Here is a 15686-nt window from a genome sequence, read left to right on the forward strand (position 1 = left end):
CTCTGCCACTGAACTACATCCCCAGCATCTTTTTATTTTTATTTTTATTTTTTTTATATTTTTTTATTGGTTGTTCAAACATTACAAAGCTCATGATATATCATCTTTCATACATTTGACTCAATTGGGTTATGAACTCCCATTTTTACCCCAAATACAAATTGCAGAATCACATTGGTTACACACTCACATTTTTACCTAATGGCATATAAGTGACTGTTGTAGTCTGCTACCTTTAAAGAAAGACCCTATTTAGCATGTACCATTTTATTTTCAGTTATCTCCAAAGTCTTAGTATTTATTTTGTTAAAGGAAAACTTTTTTCCTTCTCCAGTACTTTAGGTTCTTATTAACTCTATACCCTCAAGCTTGAGGGATTCCATTTATCATAAACAATGATAAGCCTTATTTTTGGCAAGAAAGAGAAATTCAGTAAGGACAATAGTGCAATAATTAACATTTTTTGAGCACCTTATATGTACCACACACTGTGCTAAGTTCTTTTCTTAGACTGTTGTTTTTCTATATTATTTTGCTTTGTAGGTATTTACTATATTTATTACTTTACAGGGATCCAATGATAAGATGTTAAGTCATATATATGTTATACTGGCTGTAAATGCAGAAGCTCTTGTTTCCTAAAACCATGAAATTCTTAATTCTTAATGAAATTCTTAATTCTTAAATTCCTTTCATAAAATTGAGATTTATTGAGTGCCAGTGCTATACTAGGAATTGCTTTAGGTATGCATTTTCTCATTTCATCCTTGTCAGAACTGTATTTTTTTTCATAAATCCAATTTGACAGAAGATTGATATAAAGAGATGTCAATAATTTTCTTTTATACTATCAGCTAGTAAATGTCAGAGCTGGAACTTGAACCCAAATGTTGTTCCTGCCTGTGCTCTCAACTCCATGCTAGTGGCATCCCAACTTTTTGGAACATGACTCACAGTTAAAAGTACATTTTACCTACATGCCTGTCTACATACACACATGTGAATGCGCTCATAACTGAAATAAAAGTTTTACAAAACAGTACTTTTTCAAACTATAAGCCATCCACTTAGATATTTTCTATTCTATTTCTATTCTAATTATAGTTCACTAATTCTATATCACCATCCATTAATGGATTAAAACCACCATTCAAGAAACACCTTACTACTATATTGCCTTCCTTATAATGGAAAAAGCTTGCAAATTAGATTACATAAAATGAAACTATATATAGAAAAATGAGCATTTCCATAGAGTTTGGAGTGGAATTTTTTATACCCTAATATAAATTTTTCATCCCACCTCTTATTATAGATTCTATATGATTTTTTGGCAGCATTTTGAACAGTATCATATTTTAGGCTTATTTTCAGACGGTGCAGCTTATAAAACATTGAATTTGAATAACCATTTTGGCAAATTGTTTACAGAGAAGAGTAGAGCTACGATCTACTGGAAATGTTTTTAACCATAATTTACATTGTTTGTCTTTCCCTCTCTTTCTGTCACCTCTTGGGATTATTTTAAACACAGAGAACGGCAATATATGTATAGGTATTATTGCCAATATATTGTTAATTAGCTAAAGGAAACTTAAAATTTAACTAAAACATTCTCTAAGTTCTGATCTATTTCTTTCCTTCTTACTATGAATCTTTAATATTCTGTTGAAATTATTCTATAAAAGATTCACTTGTGTTCAACGTCTTGCTGCTTTAGGAAAGTCAAAGTACCTATATCAGCAGTAGTATTTCCCTGTTTGTTTCTAATTTGTTAGTATTGTATTGAATTAGTACTATTTTAGGAGATCCTGAGTGAATGAATTGTATGAATGAATGTACTTCTTAGGTTATATATTATTCTCTTTATTTCTTCTCTCATTTTTGAGCTTAGGATTACAGAAAATTTCATATTGTATATGTCAGGGTCTAATCTCCTAATATCTGTTTTTTTTAATTTTTATTTTTTAGTTTTAGGTGGACACAATATCTTTATTTTATTTTTATGTGGTGCTGAGAATCAAACCCAGTGCCTCGCGCATGCTAGGCGAGCGCGCTACCACTTGAGCCACAACCCCAGCCCTTAATATCTGTTTTATTACATGTTGATGTAAATTTTACTCTTTTTTTTGACCTTTTTTATAAGATCAAATCCAGCAGGGATCAAGCTTTGGCTGAACGGTGTCTTGCTGCACTAACCCAGTGTGCAGCCAGCGGAGATGGAAATATTTTGTCTCTTGCAGTGGATGCAGCTCGTGCAAGGTAAGGATATATACTAAAAGTTTTTGAAATACTAAAAGTTGATCACTTTACCTCTTCAGAATGTACTTAAGTGAAATATTCTTCCTGTAAACCTGAAAGCTCAAAGGAAAATAATGGAAAACATAACAACTTTAATTATTATTTTTCCTTAAATATCTGTACATTTGAAACATTAATATACTTTGGGGTAGTCATACTGGTAATTGAACCCAGGGGCACTGTAACTCTGAGCTACACCACCACAGCCCTTTTTATTTTGTATTTTGAGATACTTACTCTTGCTAAATTGCCCAGGCTATCTTTGAACTTGTGATTCTCCCGCTTCAGCCTCCTGAGTTGCTGTGATTGCAGGCAAGTGCCACTGTGTCCCACATTAGTATACTGTGAATTGGTTATATTAATGCTTGTATATTTCATTGTGGCTCAGGATATTAGATTCATTATAATGAATCTATTTCACAGCTTTGTAGATTGAAATTTGCTATGCTTACAAGTATATTGTCAAGATGAACCAACTTGATATTTAACCCATTAGACAGGCCTTGGTGGTATATGGGTAACATTTTTTTTTTGAGAATTGAATAAACCAATTGTCTTGCTATATATTTTGAATTATTCTTAATCATGAAGGAAACAGAAGAACCATCTTCCCTGTCCCAATCATTTTCCCTGAATCCCTATTTCAATCATTTTCTCTTCTTGCTAAAGGGATTGTTTTAAAAACAGAGTAGTTGGTTTTTGTTGTTGTTTGGTACTGGGTATTTAACCCAGGGGTACTTTGCACTAAGCTACTTCCTCATTCTCACTAAGTTGCTGAGGGTCTCAATAAATTTCTGAGGCTAAACTTAAACTTGCAATCCTCCTGCCTCAGCCTCCTCAGTTCTAGGATTGCAGGCATGCATCACTGCACTCAGTAAGGTGCATTTTAAAATTTCCCAGTCTCTTTATTTTAGGTTAACATCTTAGCCTACTTTTTCTGGTTTCTTCTATAGTATAACTGGTCTTACTAAATTCTCCAGCAACCTCCTCTTTGTTGAAAAATGTTAAAAGATATACTGAAGGGCTGGGGTTGTGGCTCAGAGGTAGAGCGCTCACTGAGTATGCATGAGGTACTGGGTTCGATTCTCAGCAGCACATAAAAAGAAAATAAAGGTATTATAATTAAAAAAATAAATATTTAAAAAGATATACTTATCAAAAAATAAGAGGGGAGTCTTGCTTTTTGTTCATTTGTATTGTTAAGTAGTAATATATTCATTAATCTTCAGATACTTGTCTGTAGTTTTTTTTTAGTCATTCAGGTGAATTTTTGTTACATGTTGAAAAGAGATTACAATGCATATAGACATTCAGAATCACTTTTTCTATGTATTCTCAGGAAAGCTGCTTTGATTATACTTTAAAACATTCTTGTTTAAATTTTGGATAGCATATTTTTACTTAGATAAATAGAATATGTCTAATTATAGTATTAAAGTAAACTATTTCAAAGTAATGATGTTACTGGAACCTCCATTTAATATTTTAGATGTACAGTTGGAGAAATCACAGATGCTATGAAAAAGGTATTTGGTGAACATAAAGCTAATGATCGTATGGTGAGTGGAGCATATCGCCAAGAATTTGGAGAAAGTAAAGAGATAACTTCTGCTATCAATAGGTAAAATGTGAGATTTTTTAAACCTAGAAGTTCATCTTTTCTGTTAACCCTATTCCCTTGAATTTACTGGGACCTTAGCTTAGTTTTTTCATATACAACTTGGAAAATGTTTGAATTGACTTTACTACTAGACTGTAATTAGACTGTAATTCTAATAAAACTAATTAATATTAAATATATATTTATGTATTATATAAGATATAATTATATAATCCATATAAAGTTCATGAATTATATATGATATATAATTTATTATACATAATGTATAATTATAAATATACTGTACAGTCATGTGCCAAAATGCAAAATGCCAGTGGGCCACATATGCAGTGGTAGTTTCATAAGGTCATAATGATGCTAAAAAATTTCTCTCTACTTATCATGTTGTAGCCGTAGCTATAGTAACATGAGGCACAACATATTACTCATGTTTGTGGTGATGCTGGTATAAATCTATATGCTGACAGTTGAATACAAGTATAGAACATATAGTTATAAGCAATAATAATGATGATAATAACTCTGTTACTAGTTTATTGTGCTTTTATTGTTATTTTAGAATGTATTCCTACTTATAAAATATGTTTATTATAAAAGAGTATGCTATGTTATGTTGGCAGAAGCCTCATATATCTTATATTTATAAAGTCTCTTGATCATGTCATTTTCTCTTGTGCTTTATTTAAGATCATGTTTTCTCCATTATATATATAAATACACATAAGTATGTATACTTACCATAGAGCCGAAGTGTGCAGTAGACTACACCATCTAAGTTTTTTAAGTAGGCTCTATGATGTTCACACAGTGACAAAATCACATAACTATACATTTCTCAGAATATGTCCTGGTCATTAAGCTGAGCATGATTTTGAATAATTATATGTAATTTTATAACATATTCAGTATCAATTAATAAAGATTAAAAGAACTTTGAAATTGTTAATATTAGTTTTAGTAAAATTAATCATATCTTAAATTTTCACTGTAGTTTCTTTTAAGAGTTCTCATTTCAAACAGATGTTTGTATCATTAACACTAATGTTGCTTCATATTCTCCAGGTAGTTTGCTTTCAATCTGTTTACTTTAGTAGTCTTGCATGTTTTCTTAAGTTTATTTGTTCAATTACTAGAATAAAATTATAAAATCTTGATTTTTTTCCATTTAAAAATAAACATCTGGTTAATATCTATGCATAAATTAAAACAGTCTTCACTGAACTGACAGTAAATGACACTGTCACAGCATGAAGTGAAAATATGGAATAATGTGATCATGTTTCTCAAGTGTAAAAACTGGATTTTTTGGTGATTGGTGTCCTGAACCTTTGTAATAAGCTTCCTATTAGGAACTTTCTATTAATTTTTATATACTACAAAGATATTAAAACAACCAATATGGAAGTCTTCAAAAGGAAAGTTCTTTTCTATTAACAGAATAAATGCAATATTTTTTATGTTCTGCTTAAATTTGTCATATTAACAAAGCAGTCATTTTGATGAAACATTATTATAAAAAAATTATATTGCAGTCAGCTTGGTAGAGTTCATAGTTGTGAATGGGAGGTAAGATAGAGATAATTTAAAACTAGTGGGTCACTTATTGTGTAAAGGAATCTGAAGGGTACCAGATGAAAAGATTGGAAAGTTGTCATTTTTCATCTGGCTTCACTGGATATTCTCTGAGTAATGGGCTTACAGGCTAGGCTGTCTTTCACCTCTAAGAGGAAAATAGTAAACATTTCAGGCTTTAATATCCATCTCAATGTAAAATAATGATATTAAGAAAACACAAGTGAAGAGATCAAGGGTTCATGAACATTTACTGTGAATAAATTATAGTTTCTATATCCCACCTTTGGTCAATTGATACTTAACTGTTGTTGTCTTCTAAAATGTTCGTTAGAGTTCATAAATTCATGGAACGGGAAGGTCGCAGACCTCGTCTTCTTGTAGCAAAAATGGGACAAGATGGTCATGACAGAGGAGCAAAAGTTATTGCTACAGGATTTGCTGATCTTGGTTTTGATGTGGACATAGGCCCTCTTTTTCAGGTATGAAAAATGGTGGGGACAGTTTCAAATATAGTATGCTATAAGTCTCATTAAAAAAAGTAGAAAATGATAGATCAATGTGATGTTTTTAAAGTTATAAAAGAACTTGTTCAACCAGTCCTCTAATTATTGAATGCTTTAATCTAATTATGAAAAATTAAAATGAAATTCATATTAATTCTAACTTTGTATACTTAAATTTCAGTTCAGAATTACAATTTTTATTAGACTTTGGAAACTGTAAATAACTTTTCAAAGATTTCTCTTTGAGAGGTGACTTATATGTTGTAGGAAAGATAGCCCACAAGGGATGGTGGAAAGTGTTTTGAAAGGACATAAAACATAAGAGTAAGCTCAATCTATAAGAAGGTTTTCTTCTTTCTTACTCTCTCACTGGCCTTTCAGAAGCTGAGAGAACAAGGCAGGGAAGGCCATGCTACAAAGGAGGGTCAGCTTTAGCAGAGGGAGAGAGAGAGCAATAAGAAGGCATGAAACCTTCAGCTAACTGCAAAGGTAAAATCAGAATGCAGTTCTGAGATGGGGTGAAGATTATTAATATCCTTTTATGCAATGTAAGAAGGTTCATCTCAAAGGTGTTTGGGTACAGGACCACAATCAAATTTGTATTTTAGAAAGCTCACTTTCTAGTAAAATCACTTTCTTAAGTCGAATGAGAGGAGTTGCAGCAAGATACAAGGAGTCCAGTTAAGATATCCAGTAATGAGTGAGAAGCGATGGAAATCTTAACTAAAGTGATGTCAGGATCACAGTAGAAATCAAGTCACAGTTAAAAGATTTTGCAGAAAATGTAATAATGGGGTATTTACAGATATATAGACAGTAGTAAGAGAACCAGCATTGACTAGTGAAGCATTCAGGAGTTAAATTTGTAGGTATTTTGAAAAGCAGTTGTTTCACATTGCCATTATTAACATTGCTGAATAAATTATATTAAAAGTAAAGGTGAGTGGAGTATGGTGTCGCATGCCTATAATCCCATAGGCTTGAGATGCTGAGGCAGGAGGACTGTGAGTTTGAAGCCAGCCTAAGCAACTTAGTGAGGCCCTAAGCAACTTTATGAAACCCTGTCTTTAAATAATAGTATATAAAAAAGGGTTGGGTGTGTAGCTCAGTAGTTAAGTGCCCCTGGGCTCAATCCCAGGTATCAAAAACTAAAATAATAAATAAAAAAAGTAAAGGTGATAGGTACTCAAAACATATCGCCTCCTATTTATCTTACTATATTTTATTATTATATGTGCTCTTGAGGCTATTTCAGTCTCTCATGTTCACATATTGGAGATATTGTATAATTGTGAGCTAATGTGCATTTTTTCTCAGCTGTGCATTCAGCAACATCATGCTGATAGACTAAAACTGGTTATGGTTGGAATGTTTACATCACGGAAATCAGCAAACATTAAAAATTAGGAATTAATTCATTGTCTTCTTCATGATCTAGCTATATAAATGTGATGAAGGGAATGTAAATAAATGCAAATTAATTTAAAATTTTATCATTTTTTGCTATTATTATGAAAAGCCCCCAAATTTGAGAAATATTCTTCTAGAATTCAAAAAGTATGATTTAACATAACTTATAAACAAGGGAAGTTCTGAGACATGTCTGTGATTTACTTGTTACTCTCTAATGTTAAAAAAATCAGTCAATTCGGGGCTGGGGATGTAGCTCAAGTGGTAGCGCGCTTGCCTGGCATGCGTGCGGCCCGAGTTCGATCCTCAGCACCACATACAAACAAAGATGTGCCTGCCGAAAACTAAAAAGTAAATATTAAAAAATTCTCTCTCACTCTCTCTCTCTCTCTCTCTCTCTCTCTCTCACTCTCTCTTTAAAAAAAAAGCAGTCAATTCATGTTAGAACTATTCTTATTGATCAATGATGTGACTTATTTGCTAAATCAAATGATAAATAACCATTTATCTATAGTCTGATTTTGCCAAATCACAGTTGTTAGGGATTTAAACAGACATTAGAAACAGAGATTGGAATGCTGCAGTTACAAAACAAGAAATCCAAGGATTGCTGGCAGCCCACAGAAGTTAGGAAGAGGCAAGGAAGGATTCTTCCCTAGAACCTTTTGTAGGGAACATGGTCTTGCTGACACCTTGATTTTGGCCTAGTCTATAGAACTATGAGAGATTTCTATTGTTTTTAACTCATGCTGTTTATGTGAATTTCCTACTGCAGCCCTAGGAAACTAATATAGAGGCTAAATTTGAGTTTGGACATGTTGTGTTTATAGTATTTATGGACTATTCAGATAAAAGTGACCATATAAGTTAGACATACATGTCTAGAGTATAGAAGGACCCCAGTTAGAAACAAAGGTTTTGAGACTTTTATCAGTATATAAATGCTGCTGAAAACCATGGTGTTGGATGAAATGTCTCATGAGGAGTATGTACAGCAATATGAAATGAGAACCAGGACATTAAGTGGAAGTAGAGGAGAAGTCAGCAAAGGAATGCAAAGAAATGGAATAAAAAGGTAGTGGAATAAAAAGTAAGGCAGAACAGTTTCAGGAGGAAGGATATAGCATTATTACATACTGCAGTGAGGTAACTAAGTTGAGGACTGAAGAATAGTCCTTGCATTTTCTTCAGTAAAGAAGTAAACCTGAGCTGGGGTTGTGGCTCAGCGGTAGAGTGCTCGCCTAGCATGGTGACGCCCTGGGATCGATCCTCAGCACCACATAAAAACAAATAAAAAAAATAAAGGTATGGTGTCCAACTACAACTAAAAAATAAATATTTAAAAGAAGTAAACCTTCCTAAGGAGGCCCAGCCTTTGAGTAAGCTCCCATAAGAAGAGTTTTCTCTGTTTGCATTCTTAAATTTCACTCAGAAGAATCTAGAGGAAATTGTAACTGTAAAGAACTACCCCAAACTTCTAGAGATATATCCTTAAAGTGTATTGTTAGGTAAATATGTAAATGTGTTTAATCTTATGTATTCAATGCAGATTTTGTTAAGGACCTCAAATAAGTTGTTTTTATTTGTTCTTAAAATTGAATCCTTTTCCATTCTAATTTTTTCAATTAAAACATATTTGATTTATTTGATTTACATTTTCCTACTCTTTTGCTTTGGTTTTTATTTGTTTTAAATACTGAGCAAGTACAATAGACTTTCAATAGTTAGCAGTTAAATTTGGGGAAATATTTTTCCATAAGATTAAAATATTTTTAAAATAGGTGTTGCCAGCTGTTGACACATAAAGGAAAATTTTGAAGAAACTGCATTTTTACTCTTCCTTTATATCCAATATATAAAAATATATTTTAACATCACAAATTTTGGTAACATAACATATATAACATATATGTCACCTATAGTTCACTGATTACCGATTTAATCAGTATTTTATTTGAATTAAAAATCTAAATTTCTGGAAATGTAAATGCAGTTTAATATACATAAGCAGAAAGCATGGAACTGTATTTATTTAAATAAAACTTTAATATATTTTGGTAATATGATGGTATGAATGGTAATCATGTTTAATTAAATTTCATACCTATAAGAAATGAATAGCAAGAATGTGTACATTTTCTTTTAAGAATTATAATTTTACTCTAGGCATGCCTATAGTCCCAGTGACTCAGAATGGTGAGGCAGGAGGATTGCAAGTTTGAAACCAGGTTGGGTAACATAGCGAGACCCTGTTTCAACATCATCATCATAATAATAAAGGGGTTTGGTGGTGTAGTTCAGTGGTAGAGCATCTGTAGGGTTTAATCCTAGTACCAAAAAGAAAAATAAAGAAGTTTTAATTTTGCTTGCTAATATTTCTCAGACTTAAGTTTTTTGCCTATATGCTGTGTGATTTACCTAGGAATGTCCTCGCATGTGGCTCTATTACCTGAGAGTTTAGAATCTTTTGTTTTTACACTAAAATTATGAGCCTAAAAATCTTGCCAAACTTAGAAAATTCATAGGCTGATGAATATTTTTGTCCTATAATTGTACAGTAGTTTGTGAATTTCCAAATTTGTACATTTCCAATGTGAGAGTTGTAGTTACCTTTTACATGAAATGATTTAAATACATGTGAATTAACAAAGCAGTGTCATCAACTGATTAGTGCTGAGAAAGATATGAGCTTGGGCAACTCAATTCATAATTGAATACTTAAAACCATCTTTGTAATCCCATCTCCCAAAATGGTTAAATACAGTTAATTGACACAAAAAATAAACCCTTCTTGATGTCATTCCTTCTTTTCATTCTGCACTTACCCAGGTGTTGTAGCCTTTTCTTTAATTTCTAAAAGTGTTATATTATTCAATATAGTACTGTTAATTTGGTGTCTCAATGGGAGAAAAAAATTCTGGAGTTTCCTGTCTTTTCTCTTGCTGATGTTACTGTTTCCCATTCAATGGTCAAAGTTCCTGTTTTTAAAATCCATGTTTATTTGGTTTTTAACTTCTTTATAGATGCCACAAGATACTGTCTTATGTTGTGTAACAACCCAATAAATATTGGTAATTAAGACCACCTATATACTTTTAAAAAATTATAATGAGGGGCTGGGGCTCAGTGGTAGAACACTCGCCTAGCATATTGTAACACACCGAGTTCGATCCTCAGCATCACATAAAAATAAACAAAATAAAGATTAAAAAAAGATATATATACACACATACACACACACACACACACACACACATATATATATATATATATATATATATATATATATATATATATATAAATAATGGGACCCCTTAGGGAAGAAGAAATGGATGTTAAGTAATGATCAGTTATGAAAGTTATAATGAGAGCTATAGCTTTTTTATCTTGAAGATTTGGGGGGGGGGCAACAGTATTTTGATGTAAATTGATAAAATTAATCAATTCTAGTGCTAGAAGGAAATACAGAATTGATATTTATTGCCTAAATAGCTTTAGCAGTATTTGTAATTTGAGAATGATGAAATATGAAGCGATAGTCATTTTACTATTTTTAATGATAGAAATCTTGGAATGTTGACTTATTGACTTAAGTAGCATAACACCTTTACAACAGGTTTTTTTCTAGTCATTGCCTAGGAATAAATGATGACTTGTCTCTTTACTTTCTGATTGTTTAGACTCCCCGTGAAGTGGCCCAGCAGGCTGTAGATGCAGATGTACATGCTGTGGGTGTGAGCACACTGGCTGCTGGTCACAAAACCCTAGTTCCTGAGCTCATCAAAGAACTTAATGCCCTTGGACGGCCAGATATCCTTGTCATGTGTGGAGGGGTGATTCCACCACAGGTATCTTTTGCTCTAGTATTTTTCTAATACTATGATCAGAATCTTCAGTAATGATAGCTTATTTGTAGCTTTAAAGATAAATTTATTGTGGATTTAGAGCCAAATTATTTACTGGTAATTTCACTAAGTAAATTCTACAAAGACCAAAAAATGAGTAATGTTCGTTTCTCTTTGAACTATATTTTTAACTCCTTGTATATGATTCAACAGTTTACAAAGATTCTATGAGAGAACTATGTTCTTGCAAACCAATAACTTAGGATAGACATATATCTGCTTCATATTTGATAAACAGTGATAGAGAAAGAGCTGATGAAAGTAATCAAATATTACCACTGGAATGGAGAAGAAGGGTAAATACATGGTGAACATATCAAACCTAGTCAGAGACATAGTTTGGTTTTCTTCCTAATGCAGCGAGTTCTGTATTCATATATTACATTTCCGATTGGCTAAAATAATTAGTTAAGATGTTGTGTCCATCTACACCTAAAAAATAAATTAAAAAAAAAAGATAGAAAAAGGTTCTATTTTCAGTCCAATTTCTGATTATGCCAGGTTTTCCTTTGTTATTGAGATTGGAAAAAAATATTAAGTTAGAAAAACATTATATGAGGCTATTCTAAGTAAATGATTTGTAGCTACTCCAAAGGCCCCACCACTATAAGCAGAACTTTAGGAATGTGGCTTTGTTTCTTGCTCTTCAATTTTTTCTTCCTCCATTACAACTTAGAATATAGAATAATGAATTCATATACTACTTATGAAATGAGAAGTACATATATGAATGAGATTGTGGAGTATGTGATAATGTGGGACTAGTGAGGAAACAACATATTATTTATTTTATTTTAAACAATAAATTTCTTAAGGTGATATAGTCAATATAAAACTATTAACACACCTGCCTGTTATTTTCACAAATCTAATATACTATTTGGGAAAATAAAGTGCTATTATTCATTTTTTTTCTTTTTCCTTTTTCTTACTTTATTGAGACAAGGTATCACTGTGTTGCCCAGACTGGTCTCAAACTTGTAGGCTCAAATGATCCTCCCTCCTTAGCTGCTGAAAGTGCTGGGATTATAGGAATGTGCTACCATGCCCAGCTAAGGGCTTTTATTCTTTATTGCTGTCTACTTATGGGACAATTCCATCTATTTTTTTTTACTTAGAAGACAATAATTAAATTTTCTTTTTTATTTTTACGTATGCATTATAATTATACATTTAGTGGGATTTGTTGCATATTTGTACACATACATAAAAGAAGAATGTTGTGTGGTCAATTTCTATATTTCTATCTATCTTGCATTTATTTATGGAGTCTATAATAATTAAGCTCTTAGACAAGATATTTACAGTATATTAGTCACTTTTCCATTATGGTGACAAAGAGCTGAGATAATCAACTTGCAAAGTAAAAGATTTACTTTGACTCAGAATTTTGGAGGCTTCAGTCCATAGTCTCTTAGCTTTATTGGTTTTATGTCTGTGGCAAAGCTGAACATCATGCTGGGGAGAACATGGAGCAGTGAAATCATTCCCCTCATGTCAGTAAAATGAAAGAAAGAGAAAGAAACATTTTGGAGAGAAACATCCCCCACTCCCCACCACCACCTAATACCTCCCGCTAGGTCCCCTCCTCCTAAAAGGCTTCTCTGTCTCCCACCAGTACCAGGGACTGGATTTAACACATGGACCTTTGAAGAACACTTATCAAGACCATAACATACTGAATATATAAAATGGTACCATTATTCAGTTGAAAGTCACTTAGTTTTAAAATTAGAAGGTATTAATTTATAGTGGTCAAACAGTTATCCCCTGTCAATGTGAAGCATCCAGTTTTTGCAGTTAAATAAATATGACCTCTTCTTGCTAGTAGTTTACTATAATCAAGATCTTCTAACTATCTTAGCAGTAGTGGCCTCCAGGTATTTTAGGCAAATTTAGCATACACATGATGCTCACTTACATCCTTACATGCTCACTTACAACCCCTGTCCCAGCTTAGTGGAGAATATTTCAAAGCAAAAAATTTGTTTGGAAAGAATTTAAAGCTAACAGATAAGGTGCAAAAATAAAAATGGTACAAAGAACATCTCTATACCCTTTATCTAAATTCACTTGTCGCTACCACTTTGATCCTTCATTAAGGTATATTTCACAAGGTTTATGTAAGATTTTGGTAAGTTAGAAACCCTTTTCCAGTTGCAACATTTCATGGTTCTCTCCAAGTTCAATACTTCATTCCAAATCTAGTATTCAGGTATCAGGACAAATGGCGTGAAGTAATGTTGTGAACTAGAGAGAGAGAGAACCCATTTTTTGACTGTCACCAATTTAGAGATGATTGTTATTAAACAGGTTTCATTCTGTTTTCTTATGAGTTCTTAAAACTATACCACCTGCTCAAGCGCTAGAGATACAAAGATAATTGGACATGACCTCTGATCTCAGTAATTCACAGATTTGAAGAACACAGGTTGAACAGAAAGTGTTAAATGTCATTGTAAAATCATAATATTACAAGAATATTATGCCGGGCATGGTGGCTCACACCCATTGTAATCCCAGAAGCTAGGAGGCTGAGACAGGAAGATTGCAAGTTCAAAGCCAGTCTCAGTAACAGTGAGGTACTAAGCAACTGAGATCCTGTCTCTAAATATAATACAAAATAGGGCTGGGGATGTGTCTCAGCGGTTAAATGTCCCTGAGTTCAATCCTCAGTACCCCCCCCCCCAAAAAAAAGAATATCATATGAATTCGATAGAGACAGAAAAATAGTTGGGGGACCACATAATTCATTATCTAATTTTGATCACTTAAGAGTAGAAATGGGTGCTGTTAAAAAGGAGTGCTACAACAATAAGCCCAAGCTAGACCATCCTGCATATAAAATAAGGATCAGTGCCTTAAAGCATAACTTGACATCGTAGTTATAAATGTTATAGTATTAAAATAGCCTTAAATCTGGGGCAGTATATGTGCCCTGGGAATCTTTACACCCAGACTTTGACTTTCGTTAAACTAAAAAACAGTTGAAGCAACAAAAATAAAAAAGCTTTATTTATGGAAAATCTGATTTCATCCTGAGACCATGTTCAAATTACCACCATTCACTAGCTGCAAAATACCTAGGAGGAAATAAACAGCCTTGTACTCAAAACTATATACAAATTTAACCCAAATAATAAATATTTAGATGAGAGAAAATTATGATTTTAAGCTTAGAAGTTCTTTGTTGGAGCCATACAACTTCTGATCACAAACAGTACATAGGCAGAGTGTGTTTTTTTTTTTTTTTTTTTTCATGAGTTGAGTTTGGATGATGTTGCTATTGGCTGTTAGCAGTAGCTCCAGTCAAGAAAGAATTATTTAGCCCAACATGTCAGCAGTAGTTGAGAAAGTTTTTGGCACTGGGGACAGAAAAAAAGGGAACATGTCATTTTTTTTTGTTCTTTTATTTCCTTCATATTGTAAATAATCATTCTTTATTAATTAAATTCTTTCAACAGGATTATGAATTTCTGTATGAAGTTGGTGTTTCCAATGTATTTGGTCCTGGAACTCGAATTCCAAAGGCAGCTGTTCAAGTGCTTGATGATATTGAGAAATGTTTGGAAAAGAAGCAACAATCTGCATAATATCTTGGTCTTGTTTAATTTTTATCTAAAATACTCTTTCAGTTATGATCAAAGAAGAGAGTAAAGTCATGTCTTCAATTTAATTCCAATTTCCTTGAAAGCTTTAAAGTATCTTACTTATAAACATGATGTCATGCTACAAATATGTATGTATAATTTCACTTTAAAAATTAAAAAAATTAATTTTTAAAAAAGTATTGTCCTTCAAGTATTATATGTAATATTACTTTATCAGAGATATTATTTTAGTAAATCGTAGTGATATATTATTTAGAAATGTTTTTTATTAATCTAGTAGCTTTTTATTTTTAAGAATTAAACTTATGAAAAAAACTGACTAGTCCTTTTCTTCAGTTTATCATTACATTACTTGAGTATAAGAAAATAAAACCCACATATTAATAAATTAATCACATTTATCTTAGAAAAATTAGTGAAGACTATTTATATTAGAAAATAGATTATGATAAACCTTAGCCAAATTCTACTAGAATCAACTCAATTTGAATATTATATTAGACCCTGGTTGAAAGAGGGAACAAATGACAGAATATTTCTTTAAGGTGGGTTACCAGATAGGGGCCTTTGGTTTCCCGGTATCTGATTGGAGGTTGGCCCGGTTAGTCCAAGCTAGGGGCGCGCCCATCTCCGCAGGCTCCTGGAGATCTGTCAGCTTGGCCCCTGGCCAGAGCCGCTTTGTCCAGGGTGATGGCGGCTAAGGTTGTGGGGAGGAGCGGGAAGGAGGCACAGACCCACTGATCCAGGCACCTGGAGCCCA

At 32.6% G+C, this 15686-nt stretch overlaps 1 protein-coding gene across 1 annotated transcript in view; it reads left to right on the plus strand.

The window, feature by feature from the left end:
- The window catches only part of Mmut (methylmalonyl-CoA mutase), a 33764-nt gene extending 18556 nt beyond the window's left edge, over nucleotides 1-15208 (plus strand). Inside the window, exons 9-13 of the mRNA XM_026415285.2 lie at nucleotides 2147-2262; nucleotides 3791-3922; nucleotides 5829-5976; nucleotides 11091-11258; nucleotides 14780-15208. Of these exons, the coding sequence (XP_026271070.1) occupies nucleotides 2147-2262; nucleotides 3791-3922; nucleotides 5829-5976; nucleotides 11091-11258; nucleotides 14780-14908 (693 nt within the window). The 3' untranslated portion in view covers nucleotides 14909-15208. The remainder of the gene's footprint in view (nucleotides 1-2146; nucleotides 2263-3790; nucleotides 3923-5828; nucleotides 5977-11090; nucleotides 11259-14779) is intronic.
- Nucleotides 15209-15686: the final 478 nt, after the last annotated feature.

Source organism: Urocitellus parryii, chromosome 8 (assembly GCF_045843805.1).
Source record: "Urocitellus parryii isolate mUroPar1 chromosome 8, mUroPar1.hap1, whole genome shotgun sequence".
In the NCBI taxonomy this organism is placed as follows: domain Eukaryota; kingdom Metazoa; phylum Chordata; class Mammalia; order Rodentia; family Sciuridae; genus Urocitellus; species Urocitellus parryii.